The sequence below is a fragment of the Phocoena sinus genome, chromosome 6 (assembly GCF_008692025.1).
Source record: "Phocoena sinus isolate mPhoSin1 chromosome 6, mPhoSin1.pri, whole genome shotgun sequence".
Classification (NCBI taxonomy): domain Eukaryota; kingdom Metazoa; phylum Chordata; class Mammalia; order Artiodactyla; family Phocoenidae; genus Phocoena; species Phocoena sinus.
In genome coordinates this window covers 100,939,143-100,951,669 of record NC_045768.1, presented here as the reverse complement: position 1 = coordinate 100,951,669, position 12,527 = coordinate 100,939,143, and the positions used below count along the sequence as shown (strand labels likewise).

General features: G+C 43.5%; 1 protein-coding gene across 1 annotated transcript in view; it reads left to right on the top strand.

Moving 5' to 3' along the window:
* Positions 1 to 348: 348 nt before the first annotated feature.
* The window catches only part of LOC116756118 (tumor necrosis factor receptor superfamily member 10B-like), a 49,038-nt gene continuing 36,859 nt past the window's right edge, over positions 349 to 12,527 (top strand). Inside the window, exons 1-2 of the mRNA XM_032636389.1 lie at positions 349 to 621; positions 8,627 to 8,729. Of these exons, the coding sequence (XP_032492280.1) occupies positions 439 to 621; positions 8,627 to 8,729 (286 nt within the window). The 5' untranslated portion in view covers positions 349 to 438. The remainder of the gene's footprint in view (positions 622 to 8,626; positions 8,730 to 12,527) is intronic.

The following is a 12,527-nucleotide window of genomic DNA, read 5'->3' as shown; positions in this document are numbered from 1 at the left end:
AACCTCACTACCCTGGTCACAGCTGAGGGCACAGCTTCTGGGAGTGGTCAGCTCCCACTTCGTCCCCCCAAACTCCTCACCACCACCTTCTGTGCCTGTCCTGGGAAGGACAGGATCCAGAAACAAACCACGTGCCCAGGGTAGCCAGAGGGTTAGTTCTATGTCCAGCCCCCCACCTTCCGGAGGTGTACCTAGAAGACGACGGCCTTTTATTCAGAGCCTCTCTGCCAACACATCACGTGTTTCAACAACGGTGTGCCTATTTGCTTGCTGGCTCCCGTTCTTTGCCCCGCCCCGGTGACTCAACGCCGCCAAGAGTACATAAGTCAGGACGGTCCACCCTCCCAAGAGTAAAGAGAGAGACAAGAGTGAGCCCCCGCACACCCCACGGGCGGCAGGGACGATCCAGAGCCCCACGAAAGACACTGTTGCTTCCTGATGGCTCTGCAGGCTGTCACGCCGCGGCGGCTGGGACAGCGAGCGCCCCGCGACAGCACGGGTCAGCGGGGACAGAGCCCACCGGCCGCCTCGGGTTCCCGAGCAGGGCACCCCCCCGGTCCCAGGCCTCGGCTCCGGGGGCCCTTGGCTCTCATCTTTGTCGTCCTGGGTGTCCTGCTATCGGTGAGTCCCCGCCGCGGGTCCTGGCTGGGGGGAAGTATCGTCTGGTGGCCGGCAGAAGCGGGGGAGGGAGCGGGGCGGGGGGAGTGGGCAGGCGGACATGGCTGGGTGCCTGCCCGGGTCACCCGCGCAGGACCAACAGTGGGCAGAATCGGGGGAAGGAACAGGGTCACGGCCCGGCAGGACCGACCCGAGCCCAGAGGGAGAAGAGCTCGCGCTCCCCTTCCCGGTCCGTGGCCCGGCTTGCCTTCTGAGCGGTCCCAGCAGTGTATTCCAGGCAATGGAGGGGGCAGTGTCAAGCTGGAAAGTCCCTGGCAAGCTGCCTGGAGCGACAGAGAGATTGGCTGTCTTTTTACTATTTTACACTTATGCTTAAATTCTAAAACATACTCATGGCAAATTGATTAAACAACAGCCCACGAAGAAGGCTGCCTTCCACACGTTTTGTTCTGACCCTTGAGTTTCAGCAGGAAGGAGGTTCCCAGTTCCTTCTGGTCACATTGCCTGAGAGGCTGCCCTTAAATGACCATCAGGCAGCCAGGAACTGGAGCCGCCCCTCCTTCCTTAGAGGTGGGTGATGCAAACAGGAAAACCCATGGTGATGCACATCCTAAAGACACTCCAAGTGGAAAGGCTCCACCCCTGCATGTTCCAGGTTCCTTATACGTTTAAAAAAAAAAAAAACTAAATGTGAAACCAACATTACAGGTGTCATGAAGTTTTAAATACTTTCATTTAACAAATTAATTCAAAATTCAGAGACGCAATAACATATAATCACAAAATGATTACAGAATTAATTTTTTAAAAAATTAGTCTATACTAGATGAGACCCATGTTTAAGGCTGCTGCATGAATGACTCACTTTAGTACAACAGGTGTTTTTCCAGGTGAATGTGAGAATACCTGTGTAGACAAGGTCAAAATATGATCTTGATGGTTTGGGGAATGTGAGACCTAGGCCTCTGACATCCCAAACTCCCGTTCTCATCCCTTCTCATGGCTTTTTTAAAAATGCATTTACAGTCATGATCACTTTTGTTATATTCTGAGTTAATAACCAATTCCGTTAAATGTCTTAGGTCAGTACATGCGGATTTATCCTATTCTTTTTAACAGCATAACATTTTATTGTATACGTAAAGCAGATGTGGGTGAACCAGTTAATTTCATTCTTGTCTTTCATGAATATCTTTCTAGATCATATCCTTGTTTCGTTTTTTTTGCTAATTCCAACTGTACTGTAGTATATACCTTTGTATGTGTCATACATGCATGTGTACCGTCTACTGGGTAACTCCTTGGAAGTGAAATTGTTGTGTCAATGGGTTAGGTAATATTATACTTTCGTTATATATAATGGCAAACTGTCCTCAAAAAAAAGGCCGGACCATTTTAACTCACATCAAGAGTCCACAAGTGTGCCTGTTTCCCTGCATCCTTGCCACACTGAACTTTACTTCTCTGCTTGTCTAAAGTAAATATGGGGCACCACAGTGCTGTGGTTTTGATTCCTCGGTGCCAGTAGAGATTTCCAAGGATCCATGAGATTTCTGAGACTGGGAGTGGGTGGCCAGGAGACCCCAGATTAGGCAGCAGGGGAGGGGACAGGGGGACAGCGGTCCCAGCTCTGCACTTGAATGGTGTCACCCAGGGCCAGTTACCGGCCCCAGCCCTGCCTGGCATGAGATGAGGCCCATGTCTTTGGGCTCTTGGAAGGATGACATGAGATGAGCTGCAGAGCTGAGCTTGGTCCTCACCCAGGTCCCCGTTCTGCACATGTGATGGGGCCCCATTTCTGTTGTAGGTCTTCTACCCCAGGTTTCTCTCTCTTTCAAAGTGGGAACTGTGAGGTTCAGAGGCTCAGAGGCTCAGTCAGGCCACAGGAGTCTTGGGACTGCAGCTGGAGACTGCAGGCCTGCTCTGCTCCTTCCAGCTCTGGGACCCTGCGTACCCCTGCTTCCTGCTGTAAAATGGGAGGAAGTGAACGTCTGCAGGGCCCTCTGAAGCTGCTGAGAGCTGTGTGGGTGCTATGTGAGGCTGTGTGGGAGGACGAATCCCATCCTCAGGGCTGGTGTCGGTCACGCTGGTGCTGGGAGGGCCACAGGGTACGTGGTCTCCCACCCCCCAGCCCCACAGTGGCTGCCACCTGCATGTATTGGCACTGTGCTGTGGGCTCCCTGGGGTGGGGCAGGAGCTTCTGAAGCACAGGGTGGAGTGCTGTGCTGGGGGGGGGGGTCATGGAGGAACTTAGAGGGGCCCAACGTCAGGTGGTGTCAGGGATGGCAGTGCAGGGCCTTGGGCCTGGTGAGCCCAAATGCTCTCAACTTAGGATCTGTTTTATTTCTCTCTCATTTTGAATAGTTTCTATTGCTTTCTCTCCAAGTTCACTGATTTTCTACACATCCTAATCTGCTGTTAACCCCATCCAGTATATTTTTTTCCTTTGTGTGTGTGTGTGTATTATCATGCTGTTTGTTTTGTTTGTTTGTTTGTTTTGTTTTTAAGACTTTATTCTTTTAGAGCAGTTTTAGAGTCAAAATAAAATTGAGAGGAAGGTACATAGATTCCCCGTATACCCCCTGTCCCGACACATACATGGTCTCCTCCATTATCAACATACCCACCAGAGTGATACATGTGTTATAACTGGTGAACCGACACTGACACATTCTAATCACCCAAAGTTCATAATTTATATTATGGTTCGCTCTTGGCGCTGTAAGTTCTATGAGCTTGGACAAATGTATACTATTGTTACGGCATCATACAGAGCATTTTCACTGCCCTAAAAATCCTCTGTGCTTTGCCTATTCATTCCTCCCTGGCCCCCAACTGCTGGAAACCATTGATCTTTTTACTGTCTCCATAGTTTTGCCTTTTCCAGAATGTCATGTCATTGGATTCATACAGTACGTAGCTTTTTCAGATTGGCTTCTTTCACTTAGTGATATGCATTTGAGGTTCCTCCATGTCTTTTCATGGCTTGGTAGCTTATTTCTTTTCTGGCCTGAATAACATTCCATTGTCTGGATGTACCACAGTTTATTTATCGATTCACCTACTGAAGGAAATCTTGGTTGGTTCCAAGTTTGGGCAACTGTGAAAAAAGCTGCTATAAACATCTGTGTTCACGTTTTTGTGTGGACATACATTTTCAAGTCATTTGGGTAAATATAAAGGAGCACAATTGCTGGATTATATGGTAAGAGTATGTTTAGTTTTGCAAGAGACCACAAAACTATCTTCAAAGTGGCTCTTCCATTTGCATTTTTACCAGCAGTGACTGAGAGTTCCTGTTGCTCCACCTCTTCATCAGCATTTGGTGTTGTCAGTGTCCAGGTTTTGGCCATTCTTATAGGTGTGTACAGCATCTCATTAGTGTTTTACTTTGTATTTCCGTGATGACATATGATGTGGATCAACTTTTTGTATGCTTATTGGCCATCTGTATATTTTCTTTGGTGAGGTATCTGTTAAGGTCTTTTGTCCATTTTTTAACAGAGTTGTTTGTTTTCTTATTGTTGAGTTTTTTTTTAAGTTCTTTGTATATTTTGGAAAACAGTCCTTTTTATATTTTTTTAATTTTTTTTTTTTTTTTTTGCTTAGTACGTGGGCCTCTCACTGTCGTGGTCTCTCCCGTTGCGGAGCACAGGCTCCGGACGCGCAGGCTCAGCGGCCATGGCTCACGGGCCTAGTCGCTCCGTGGCACGTGGGATCTTCCCGGACCGGGGCAAGAACCTGTGTCCCCTGCATCGGCAGGTGGACTCTCAACCACTGCGCCACCAGGGAAGCCCCTGGAAAACAGTCCTTTTTAGATGTATCTTTTGCAAATACTTTCTCCCAGTCTGTTACTTGACTTCTCATTCTTTTGATATTGTTTTTTTCAAAGCAGAATTTAACTTTAATGAAATCCACCTTATCGGTTATTTCTTTCATGGATCATGCCTTTGGTAGTTGTATCTAGAAAGTCATCACCAGGGACTTCCCTGGTGGTCCAGTGGTTAAAAATCTGCCTTCCAGGGGCTTCCCTGGTGGCACAGTGATTGAGAGTCTGCCTGCCGATGCAGGGGACACGGGTTCGTGCCCCGGTCTGGGAGGATCCCACATGCCGTGGAGTGGCTGGGCCCGTGAGCCATGGCCGCTAAGCCTGTGTGTCCGGAGACTGTGCTCCGCAACGGGAGAGGCCACAACAGTGAGAGGCCCACGTACCAAAAAGAAAAAAAAAAATCACAACCTAAAAGTTGAGAGTTATGTTTTACTCAGCGGGAATTTTTATTTAATTTAATTTATTTATTTGGTTCTGGCCATTCCGCATGGCATGTGGGATCTTAGTTCCCTGACCAGGTATCAAACCCACGCCCCCTGCATTGGAAGCATGGAGTCTTAACCACTGGACCGCCAGGGAAGTCCCTCGGTGGGAATTTTTAGGACTTCAAGCCCAGGACGCAGCATCTCAAGTAACCCTGAGAGAACTGCTCGGAGGAGGCGAAGGGGAAGCTAGGATATATAGGAGTTTGCAACAAAGGGCAGGTAGTTGGGAACATCAAAAGATTATTGTTAATGAAAGAAAACCCAGATATCCCAAGTTAAGGAATTTAGCACCTTTCTATGTATGGGAAGATGCAAGAGTCAGGTCTCACGGAAATCATTCCTTTAGTATGCACCTAACCTATCTGGGGCCAGAATCCTGTGTTTTCAAATCCTGAGTTTCCTCAGGGTTTTCACATCCTGAGCTTCCTCAGGCCACAGGTGGCCGCAGGTGAAGGCTGCTAGATGACAGGTATTCTTTCCTTCCTGAGGTCTGTATCTAGATTTGTTTTTTGCATGTGGACATCTAGTTGTTCCAATCCCAATCACTATATCTGTCATTACAGATATGGTTACTTTTTTAAATTTCTAGAAGTTCCATTTGGTTCTTGTTTGTCTTTTATATGTCATCCATCTCTCTCCTGATTGTGTTCATTTTATTCTTTTATGTCCCTGAGTATAAGATTCAAATAGCTGTTTTATAGTCTTTGTGGATTAATTCAATGGTCTCTGTCACTTTCTACAATTTCTATTGATTGAATTTTTCCTACTTATGGTGTTTTCCTGCTTCCTGCTCTGTCACTTTTTATTAAGTGATACAGACTGTGAATTTTGTTTTCTTAGGTATTCATTTTTGTTGTGTTCTTTTAAAGAGGGCTGGATATTGTTCCAGTCATAGTAAAGAAAATTGTGTATCAGTCCGATCTTCCAATATTTGCTTTTAAGTTCGATGCCTGGGCTACACTTGCCTTATTTGGGCATTAAATTCATTAACTACAAAGGACATAGTAGTTAACCACTGATATCTAGGCAGCTCCCCTATTATGCAGTCTGTCCACTCTGGTTAATGGCAGCATGAACAGTGCCAGCCACGGGCGAGCCTCGATCCTTGTCAGCCGGCTGATTTCCAGTGGTCTCTTCTCAGCCTGGGGTGGGTCCCTACCGCGCGTGCACCCACACACTGGATGGGCCCCTCTGCACGTCTCCAGAGCTCTCTCTGGGCAGCTTTTCTTCTCCAGCTCTCGCCGTGCATTCAGCCTCCTGGAACTCCTCTCATTCCCTTAACAGAGGCCACAGGGCCCCTGTCGGGTCCCTTCCTGAGCTTCAGCCTGGAAACTGTCCTTAGGCAGGATGCTGAGGCCAACCCTAGGCTCACCTCCTTTGTGTCCTGGGGAGGGTGCTGTATTTTTATTCTGACATATTTTCTTAATTTATTAGAACACTCAGAATTACAGAAAATTTGCATATATTGTACAAAACACTTTATCCCGACCATCTGAAAACTAGATGCTAACATGATGAATATCATTCCTGAACACTTTGGTGTGTACTCCCTACAAACAGGAACATTCTCCCCCATAGCCACAATACAACCTTCAAATCAGAACATTAACATCGACACATTACCATCTAATTCGCGGACCTCATTCAAATTTCTCCAATTGCTCTTATGTCATTTATAGCTCAGAGATTGTGACACAAATTGTCACTTTTCTCTGACTCTCTGGTATTTAATAGATCATTGACAGGCTCCATTAGGGACAGCTTGTCAGGCACCTTGAATTTTTTTTAAAAATTGTGGTAAAATATACATCGCATAAAATTCACCATCTTAACCATTTTTCAGTGTATAGTTCACTAGCATTAACTATATTCTCATTGTTGTGCAACCAATCTCTAGAGCTATTTTCATTTTGCAAAACTGAAACTCTCTACTCGTTAAACAACAACATCCAAATTCTCCCCTCTACCCAGACCCCGGCAATGGCCATTCTACTTTCTCCATGAATTTGACTACTCTAGAGATCTCATGTAAAAGGAATCATACGGTATTTTTGTGATTGGCTTATTTCACTTAGCATAGTGTCCTCAGGTTCATCCGTGTTGTAGCATGTGCCAGAATTTCCTTCTTTTTTAAGGTGAATAATATTCCATTTTACATATATACCACATTGTTTATCCATTCATCCACTGATGGACGTTTGGGTTACTTCCATCTTTTGGCTATTGTGAATAATGGTGCTATGAACATGGGTGTACAAATAACCCTTTGAGACCTTGCTTTCAGTTCTTTTGGATATATACCCAGAGATGACATTGCTAGATCATATAGTAATTTTATTTTTAGTTTTTTGAGAAACCCCCAAGTTTTATGGAAACTGTTTTCCATAGGGGCTGCATCATTTTACATTCCCACCAACAGCGCACAAGACTTCCAATTTCTCCACATCTTTGCCAACACTTGTAGTTTATGGGTTTCTGTTTTTCTTTCCTTTTTTAATAGTGGCCATCCTAATGGATGTGCAGTGGTACCTCATTGTGGTTTTGATTTGCATTTCCCTAATGATGCGTGATGTTGAGCATCTTTTCATGTGCTTATTGGCCATTTGTACATCTTCTCTGGAAAAACATCTATTCAAATCTTTTACTTATTTTTTAAAATGGTTGTTTATTATTATTATTGTTGTTGTGTTGTAGGAGTTCTTTATATATTCTGGATATTAACCCCTTATCAGATATATGATTTGCAAACATTTCTCCCATTCTGTGCGTTGCCCTTTCACTCTGTTAATTGTGGGTTTTTTTGAGGCACAGAAGTTTAAAATTTTGATGTTAGCACAATTTATCTATTTTTTTCATGTTACCTGTGCATTTGGTGTCATATCCAAGAAGTCATTTCCAAATTCCAGTTCATGAAGAACTGCCCCTATGTTTTCTCCTAAGTGTTTTATAGCTTTAACTCTTATGTTTCTATCTGTGATCCATTTTGAGTTAATTTTTGTATACGGTGTTAAGTAAGGGTCCAAGTTCATATTTTTGCATATGGATATCCAGTTTTCCCAAGACTGTCCTTTCTCCATTAAATGATTTTGGTACTCCTTGTCAAGTCATTTGACCATATATGCAACAGTCTATTTCTGGGCTATCTGTTCTATTCTATTGGTCTAGAGGTCTGAGGCACCTTTTTAAACCAGAAATTCATCATTTAATCAGTATTTGGTGAACAAAAAATTATTTAACGTTTGATTCTGTATCCTGATATTTTTAAGTTTGCATATTATATAACCCTCATTCGTAAATGTGTGTATGTAAAAGAAAGAGAATATTCACACATATGGTGAAATAGTGGAACTAAATGAGACAAAACATTAATGGATGCTATTTCTAAGATGAGGGGATCATATATAGTTTTTGTATCCTTATAAAAATTTTACCTCCTCATATTTTCTAGAATAAGCACGTTTTCTTCTATAAGAGAAAAGGATAAAGAGGAGTTTTTCAAGGGTATGTTACTTGGCTAGCCCCAAATCATGAAAGTTCAAACATAAATACTGAAGAGTATTTAAGACTTTGGAGCTGGGAGAAAGGTGTAAGTTCTGCTTAGTTTTGGAGGTGAGGTGAAAGGATTGTGGAATGGATTCTGGGAGGGGTGAGAGTCTGGAAGCCACTCATGCCTGTCCCTGTTTTGTCCCTATAGGTCACAGCTGCCTCAACCATGCCCACAGGGAAGGATGGAGTTCACCAGCAATTAGCTGCCCCACAGGGATGGCGGCGCAGCTTCTGGGAGTTGTGTCCACCAGGTAAATTCTACAACTGATCTCCAACCCTTACCTGACCCTTGTTTGCCTTATCTTCATGTCCTTCTGGGCTTCTGATTCCTGCAGTTCCTGGTTCTTATTCCACAGGCATTTACTGGAAGTCTTCCGTGTGCCAGGTGCTGTGCTAGTGGAGGACATGAGGCCCCTGCCCTCCTGGAACACTCCTCCTAGGATGATACCCAGACAGATGGACAAACGTGACAGTCAGAGAGATGAGCTAGGAACCGTGAGGATAATTGAATGATGAGTGGGACAGACATGGTGTTGGTAAGGCCTCCTGGGGTTGGTGACTTTGGTGCAGAGAGCCAGGTAGAGTGCTCCTGAGGGGGCCCCCAGGAACTGTCACCCCAAGGGGCAGGGCTGGGCTTGTTTTAGCAAAGCTAGGGGGCAGCTCGGGTGAGTGGAGGGTGGAGAGGTCAACAGGACAGGTGGGAGGAGATCACACGGGGTCCTGGACACCGTGGAGGGAGCATGGGTTTTATTTTGTTAGTGAGGGACAACTCCAAAAAGTTTTAAGCAAAAGACTGAAGGAATCAGCTTTGTTTTAGGCAGAGCACCAATGGAATAAGAGCACACTCTTGGATTGAAAGGGGGCAAGACCAGAAACAGGTGGAGAGCCTTCCAGGGCATGTCTGTGAAGTGCACCCCTGGTTCTTCTACCTGGTGTGATGTCTGTTCCATGTGGTTCTATGAGCCACAGGAAAACAGCAGAAACCACGCCTGGCAGGGTGGTTGACTGGGGTTTTTGCTTTGCACGTGTTTCCTTTACCCCAGGAAGGAAAGTGAGTTAGAAATTGATTTTCTGCACAAGGGCTTCCAGAGCTGGCAAGAGTAGCACTGAGGGGTGCTTAAAAACCCTTTAAGACTGTGCATTTCCATGAACATCATAAGAAAGACTCTTGTGCCTTTCCATTTGATGTTCAGTGTGGGCTTGTCAAAGTGTCAGGATGTGGACAGGGAAGAGCTTAGCCCCAAACAAACACACAAACGAAACTGTAAATGCACAAGGCTTCCAGCACCTGTTGCTGTGGTCCAGGGTCAAGATGGGTGGGCTTTAATATGGTGGTGAACAGAGCAGATTAGGAAGGATGAGGGATATACTGAGATAATTCTCTTCATAAAATTGTAAGAGAAATTTCTCATATATATTTGCAGTAGTTTTGCTATTTTCTATTTTATAATTAAGTTATTGATTCACCCAGATTTTATTTTCTTATAAGAAGAGAGTAAGAAAGACATTTCATTGTTTTCCAGTAGTCTTCTTAGTTGCCCCAGCACCATTATTAAATAATCACATTTTAATCATTGATATAAATTGTCATCATGATAATACATTATTAAGTTTTCTGTAAGGTAGGGTTTTTAGAGTATATTCTTTTTTTTTTTTTTTTTTTTTTTGCGGTACGTGGGCCTCTCACTGTTGTGGCCTCTCCCGTTGTGGAGCACAGGCTCCGGATGCGCAGGCTCAGCGGCCATGGCTCACGGGCCCAGTCACTCCGCGGCATGTGGGATCTTCCTGGACCGGGGCATGAACCCGTGTCCCCTGCATCGGCAGGCAATATTGATAAAAATATTGATAAAAATAAATCAGGGAACTCACGGACAACATGTAGAAGAATTATGGTTTTGGTTTTTCTTTCCCCAGTCTGACCATCTCTACCTTTTAATTGGAGAGTTTAACTTATTTACATTTAACACTATTACTGATAAGGTAAAACTTACTTCTGGTCTTAGGTATTTAATTTCTTTATGTCTTATGTATTTTGTTCCTTAATTTCTCCATTACTGCCTTTTTAAAAATTTGGTTGATTTTTTTAGTACTATTTAAATTCCCTTTTTCCCTTTTCTGTGTATTTTTTAGTCATTTTCTTAGTGGTTACCATGGAGATTACAATTACCATCTTTTTTTTTTTTTTTTTTTTTTTTTTTTTTTTTTTTTTGCGGTACGCGGGCCTCTCACTGTTGTGGCCTCTCCCGCTGCGGAGCACAGGCTCCGGACGCACAGGCTCAGCGGCCATGGCTCACGGGCCCAGCCACTCCGTGGCATGTGGGATCTTCCCGGACCGGGGCACGAACCCGCGTCCCCTGCATCGGCAGGCGGACCCTCAACCACTGCGCCACCAGGGAAGCCCCATCTTTTTTTTTTTAAACATCTTTATTGGGGTATAATTGCTTTACAATGGTATGTTAGTTTCTGCTTTATAACAAAGTGAATCAGTTATACATATACATATGTACAATTACCATCTTAAACTGATAAAAATCTAGTTTTTATAATTCTGACAACATTTCAATGGAATCCAAATACTGTGCTCCTATACATCTCCATCTCTCCCCTTATATATTGTCGTCAGAGATCACATCTTTGTACATTGTGCGCCCATTAACAGGGATCTTCTGGAGATGTGTATGGGTGTCAAGTTGACAAGGGGTGGGCTTGTGATGGTTAACTTGATGTGTCAACTTATTTAGGTCACGGTACCCAGATAATTGGTCAAATACTTTCTAATGTTTCTGTGAAGGTAGCTTTTTTTTTTTTTTTTTTACATCTTTATTGGAGTATAATTGGTTTAAAATGGTGTGCTAGTTTCTGCTTTATAACAAAGTGAATCAGTTATACATATACATATGTTCCCATATCTCTTCCCTCTAGATATGATAACATTTAAATCAGTAGACTTTGAGTGAAACATATTACCCTACTTAATGTGTGTGAGCTTCATCCAATCTGTTGAAAGTCTTAATAGAAAAAGATTCACCTTTCTGGAGAAAGAGGGAATTCTGCCAGTAGACTGCCTTCAGAATCAAACTGCAACTCTTCCCTGTCTGCCTACTCTGTGTGAACCAGTTCCTTAAAATATCTTTTTCTTTCTATACACACACGAGCACACACACACACACACACACACACACACACACACTCCGTTTCTCTCTATTGGTTCTATTTCTCTGGAAAACAAATAGAAAAATTTTTAAGATTTAAAATCTTTTTGACCATACTCAATCTTCAGATAAAGACAATAACAAGGTCATAGTTCTAACATGATCCAACACTACTGCATACATCTGAAAACACACCTATATTTTCTTTAGAAGAGGATGCAATGTCCTTGGGTGACTTTTACTCTTCTCCATGTTATCTCATAACTTAAATACTATGATGTAAGTTAACAATACTTAAATACTATGATATAAAGTCAATATATCTTATATGATAAGGGGATAAGAGAGGAAAGAGAGCAAAGATATTTGCTTAACATATATAAATACAAAAGCACAAGCATAACATAGTAAAGAAGACATTTATAACAATTACAACCCTTGTTTCCATAACTGGTCATGCAGTCATAGCTGGTATTTAAACCATCTTCTACTACCCGTTCCATTTTCCCTGCCCTCAGCAAGCATCTTAGCTGATCATATGCATATATGCTGTGCATATTAGAGTGAGACAAGCCTTCATTCCTGAGGGGTCTAAGCCATTAGTCCTGCCTGAATCGTATTGTTATAGATTTCCATTGACTTTAATCACAATGCACGGTAATTCTAAGAAACACCCTAAGGGATCTTTTGGATTCTAGACACGATCTTCCTTACCTTCATTGTGTAGTAGTAGTTCAATTTCCCCTTGGCAGTCAGGGTCAGTACAGTAACTTCTTTGCCTGCTAATTCAGAGACATGAAGAGCCCTACGTGGCTGGGTGGCATTCTTAACTGCCAGTTCGATTGAATCATCGTTGTGTCTTCTGGTGGAAGCATTCCTCCCTTTAGAACTAAACCT